Genomic DNA, 5,000 nt, shown 5'->3' with positions numbered 1-5,000 from the left:
CACAGCTGACAGTGAGGTTAAAGTTTAGTTTCACAAAACATACTTAGCTAGTTGTTCTGATTGCTATACTGTGATCTTAACTTGACAGTGTTGGATTAGTTTAGATTCTAAGCATAACTCTTTTCACCATATTACAGAATATTCATGAACTTCTGTTGAGTCATCTAATATATATATATAACCACTATAATTGATCACTGTAAAAGGGTAAAAATAATTAAGCTCAGCAACGTGGGCCAAACACAGGTCAGTCAACATCCAACAAATAGCATGTTCCTGTGACAATAATTGGTAAAGCAGAGAAAGAGATACAGTTGCACTAGGCCACATAAAACATTCACAAATGTACATCAATGTGTTAGTGGTTAGCAAAATTTCTACGCAAGCAGAGGCACAACTTGATCCCCTGCTGATGATCTCTTCCACGGGAGTACCGAGAAGCGGAGGCTGCTTTCATAAAGTAAGAATTCCAAGAATTCCTCGTGTTATGCCCACTTAGAAGTTGCTAAAGAGCGGCCAGAATGAGTTCTTAAGATATTCTTACATTTATAAACTCAACCTTACTGAGTACGTGCAGAAGATTTGTGATGCAAGGTAGTCTACACACAACCAGCCAATCTGGGCCCTGCTGAACGTGCGTACACCAAACCAGATCCAAACACCAAGCCACACGCCCACATTACTTGGATTAATAGGAATCCCCTTAGAGTAAAATCCAAACCATCTCCATTTTCTATGTCTATGATATAGCTTTCCAGTCTTGTCTACAATATATCACTTGTGACAAATTACATGTCAATCTGTAGGAAAGTGGCGGGTGACTAGAGAGGAACTTAGGAAGTCAGGAAATATGATGCAATTATCAGCTCAAGGTAGTCTACCATGTCTACTGAAGTCAAAAAATAAAAGATGCCATATTGTGCATGGCTGTATGGAGGGCATATTAGGATATATGATTTAGGTTGCTCTCTAGATCATTTTACTTTGTAAATGATTTATTGAAATGAATTCATGCTGCTGTTTCTGATACCAACTCATCAAGCATACCAGTACAGCTGTTTGTTAAACTATTAGGACTGTAGCAGTTAACCATGTTGGCTGAATGGCACTTCACTTCTGAAGCAGAAAACTGCATATTTCATTGATCAGTTTAGGTACTTCCTAATTCCTCTACGCCATCATCTTCCTCATCCCCTACTCCCTCCTCTAGGTCAACTCCACCCTCTAAATCCTCTTCCTGAGGAGAGAGATCTGGAGGGAGTTGGAGGCGACGGAGGGCATCCATGGGGGACATGGGCGTGGCTGGTGTGGGAGGAACCTTCATGAGGGCTTGAGTGGTTGGAGAGCGATGGAGAGTGCTAAAGGAGTGGGGAGATTCACACGTGGGAGAGACCAATGCCTGCACCTGTCGTGAGGAAAAGGGACACCCTGACACAGTCGGGGAAGTGGATCCTCCACCAGGGCTGGTCAGGTGGCGGTGCGGGATGACCTCACGCTCTGCAGACTGGGCCCAGAAGTCCTGTTAGGTTAGTTGGTGTTAGTAAGAAGGAGTAAGTAGTGGGTTATGAGGATTTCAGTTACTAACTATTAGTAATGAGAACAGTAGCTTGATATTTTTACTACACACATATATATATATATATATGTTAATATTCAAACCAACCTTATTAGAGAATGTTGAAAGAATCTTCCCATGTGATTAGGAGATACACCCTGAGTCAAATGTACTAATCATATAAGAAAATAAGATTATTCAAAATAAATCTGTATATCGCCCAATATCATCAGGAAGAGGAAAGTCAGAAATTCCTTCACCATTAAACACACACGCACACAAAACCCATCATCATGTCCAGCTAATATTTCTACACAACCAAAAACAGCTAGAAATAACATGTACAATACAACTCTACATAACATACAGTACATGTAATACACAGCCTTGCCATTATAAGTGTACATCTACATCACCTACTATAACTTGTTACTGTAGTTAATGAACTACATTAAAATCACTGCAGCTCTAGAGAAGTGCAGTGATGAGTAAGCATTAGTATTTTACTCCAGATTAAAAAGATACAGCAAAACCTCTTTATGAACCCAATTTCAACAGCATAATCTGCATTCAAATCATATATAGAAATAGCAGGTGATTATCAGTAACTATGTGAAAGGAACTGATAACACTACGAGATCTAACAACATTCCTGGACATAAGATACAGGAATAGATGTAGCAGGACAACTTTATTGTCCTTTCATCCCACATGATCAAGAATGTACACAATTGTACAATATCTGGTGATTCCTTACTGCAAGTTATCTATATCCTAAATGAAAACTACACCACATATCTTTAATGCGTTCCTCAAAGGAAAAATAAAACAAATAAACAACCACCATATTCACACCACTTCATGGTGCTATATCTGGAAAAGGATTTTGCCTCTGAAGCATTATAAAGAGCTTTCACTGTACCCAATTCTCCAGACAAATAAAAATACAGACTTCCATTTAACCAATTTCTTTTTGCTTCCACGTTCTTATCTCATCCTGTAATTTCACAAGTTAATCTCCACATTAAGTTTAAGATCTGTATAATAGGTGATATTTATTGAAAAGCCACTTTTTACACTAAAGTTAGAATTTACAGATCGTGCAAATTGCCTCCTTCGCATGCCTGGCAAAGAAGGCCTGACAGACAGGCACTAAAAGGATGCACATACACTTTGTAGCCCAAAAAGGCAGAGCATCAAGTGTAAAAAGAAACTCAAATAAAATTGCTGAGCATAGAAATTAAACTCTACAAGCTTGTTTGAAATTTTCTGCTTTTGATTTCCTCTAAAATAGGCAGTCTGACCAGTTATAAAAACAATTTCAATTATGTTTTCACATATACAAAATTATCCAAAATACACCATACACAGGTACTTCTAAAATGTATCTTTTCAAACTGAGAATGAAACTCTTGAAGTTTATGTATGAGAGAATCTATGATCTTGGAAGATATCACACAGGCTTCCCTTTCTACAGGTCAGAAACACCATGGGATGGATTATATTTTTTTGAAATACCTTTCCACAGTTAAAAAATTGTAAGTATATCACATAAAATTTTAAAAATGGTTATCATAAAGCAATCATATTTTAAGTTGCCCTTATCTAAAATGTCAATACAGGGTACTGTATTGTCCAATATCATGATTGAAGTCAGCAAGACTTAACTTCAGCCATTAATAAACAAACAATTGTAAATGAATTTACTCTCACAAACAATAAAATTGTAATCCAAATCTTGATCTCATTTAATCCATGAATGTTCACAAATGGTATTTCTAACATGTTCTATTATAAAGCATCTTCACAATGAACTGTTTCCGATCGCTTGGACAATTTACAGCATACATCCTTGAACTGCCATGTGCTAAAAATGTGAATAAAGCACATAGTGGACTCCTAAAAACAGCAGAATTCTCTTTGCTTTTGAACAAGATCAGTGTTTCTGTCATAGCACAAATCTATAAAGTTAAAATCAAGCTTTGATGCTCATGTCACAGCTGCAAAATGACAACAGTACTGCTGACCAGTCAATTTTTGCATGGCTTTCAAATGCTTCCATTTCACTGCATGAAACTTACATTAAAATTGCAATGAGAACTGGCGCATCTGAGGGGGAAAAGTTGGACTTCCATTAGCCCCTAAGTCTTTTCTTTTTTGTATTTTTTTTAATGTCATTTAAATACAACCTCAATATACATATAGTTCTAGATTCATGCCATTCATGTAACATTATCTTCTTAAGATTCAAGTCTACTTGATATTCATTCTTAAAAGTGGCAACAATACATACAACTAACAAATTCTACCGATTGGTAACACAGTGCATAAAATCAATTCCTAAAATCTACACTGATAGGAGACATAAAGTAAAGTACAAAACCAGAATGACTAAGTGCACAACAAAATTATATGTGCTTAACAAAAGTCTCTGTTAAACTCTTCCAATTCCAATTAAATTATCTTAAGGCTGCTTACTCCTTTATTAGGATTAAATCAAATTAAATGTTTTAGCAACCATTATCATACATACTGTCCTCAGCACTATGCAAGGTTTGCAGTATGGGAAATAACTCTCCAACTACACACATACACATACACACACACTCACACACACATACACACACAGATGTTATCTTATGCCAAGTCCTATGTCTCTTCACAAGGCATGTCACTCTACATCACTGAAGGCTTGACATGAGTGAAGTGATTACCTGCAGAGGTGAGTCCTCATCTCAAGACTCTGCTGACCGAGCCTTCCGTCCAGTGATGGAACCGAACATGGAGCGCAGGGTGGAGGAGATGCTGCGAGGGGTTCCTGCTCCCCTTCCACGACTCACGCCTGGGTGGGCATCCAAACACTTCTGGTATCTCAGCTGTGGAGGATTTAGGAGGAAATAGGAAAATTTCTTTAACCAATGCTTCCATAGTTACACATCCTGTTATGTATGATAAGACTGCACAAGCTTCAATATAATTCAGATGGTGATGTATATATATACACCATATTGAGCATAAAAATCAATTGAGCTGTTAATTACATATGATCAATACTATTACTTTATTTTTAAATGATCTGAGTAGTTTAGAAATTCACAAACACTGATTCATAGTTACAGATACACATTCATTTGTTTACCTTGCATGCAGCTTCAATGGTCTTGCAGAGTGCCCCAGTGGATGGCTCACAATAGAACACATAGGCAATAAACTGGTCCTGGGCTGTGTGCATGATGAAAGCACAATGCCTGACATCACGACCAATACCCAAGAATGACAGGTATCGAACTCTGCACTCGGCTATTTGCTTGCCATCATCCTGAGGAGAACAAAGAATATTAGTTTGGCCACAATAAAGCCTACTGAAGAACAGCAGGACTAAATATAATCAATTTCAAATCAGATAACCCTTTACATCCAACTGATACTTACTGTATTTGTGACA

The 5,000-nt window shown here is 37.4% G+C and overlaps 2 protein-coding genes across 14 annotated transcripts in view; both read right to left on the bottom strand.

Annotated features, from left to right (window-relative positions):
* Positions 1 to 4,411, bottom strand: part of LOC147470966 (uncharacterized) — a 6,444-nt gene extending 2,033 nt beyond the window's left edge. Inside the window, exons 1-3 of one of the 2 annotated variants that reach the window (XM_086541654.1) lie at positions 4,270 to 4,411; positions 3,637 to 3,664; positions 1 to 1,519 (exon numbers count right to left, since the gene is read on the bottom strand). The exon at positions 1 to 1,519 is cut by the window's left edge and continues 2,033 nt beyond it. In XM_086541654.1, coding sequence (XP_086397780.1) covers positions 1,151 to 1,519; positions 3,637 to 3,664; positions 4,270 to 4,289 — 417 coding nt within the window. In that variant the 5' untranslated portion in view covers positions 4,290 to 4,411 and the 3' untranslated portion in view covers positions 1 to 1,150. Of the gene's footprint in view, positions 1,520 to 3,636; positions 3,691 to 4,269 lie in introns of those variants that run through there. The other variant, XM_086541653.1, reaches the window with a different exon arrangement.
* Positions 1 to 5,000, bottom strand: part of LOC122251372 (protein Fe65 homolog) — an 808,281-nt gene that overhangs the window by 2,033 nt on the left and 801,248 nt on the right. For all 12 annotated transcript variants that reach the window (XM_086541643.1, XM_086541648.1, XM_086541645.1 and 9 more), the window contains 3 exons: positions 4,988 to 5,000; positions 4,695 to 4,874; positions 1 to 4,431 (listed from right to left, as the gene is read on the bottom strand). The exon at positions 1 to 4,431 is cut by the window's left edge and continues 2,033 nt beyond it; the exon at positions 4,988 to 5,000 is cut by the window's right edge and continues 184 nt beyond it. In XM_086541643.1, coding sequence (XP_086397769.1) covers positions 4,291 to 4,431; positions 4,695 to 4,874; positions 4,988 to 5,000 — 334 coding nt within the window. In that variant the 3' untranslated portion in view covers positions 1 to 4,290. The remainder of the gene's footprint in view (positions 4,432 to 4,694; positions 4,875 to 4,987) is intronic.

This window comes from Penaeus japonicus, unplaced genomic scaffold, assembly GCF_977035675.1.
Source record: "Penaeus japonicus unplaced genomic scaffold, GWHDUDI00000001_assembly GWHDUDI00000011, whole genome shotgun sequence".
Classification (NCBI taxonomy): Eukaryota; Metazoa; Arthropoda; class Malacostraca; order Decapoda; family Penaeidae; genus Penaeus; species Penaeus japonicus.
The sequence above is the reverse complement of the archived record's forward strand: the minus strand, read 5'-3'. Positions and strand labels throughout refer to the sequence as shown.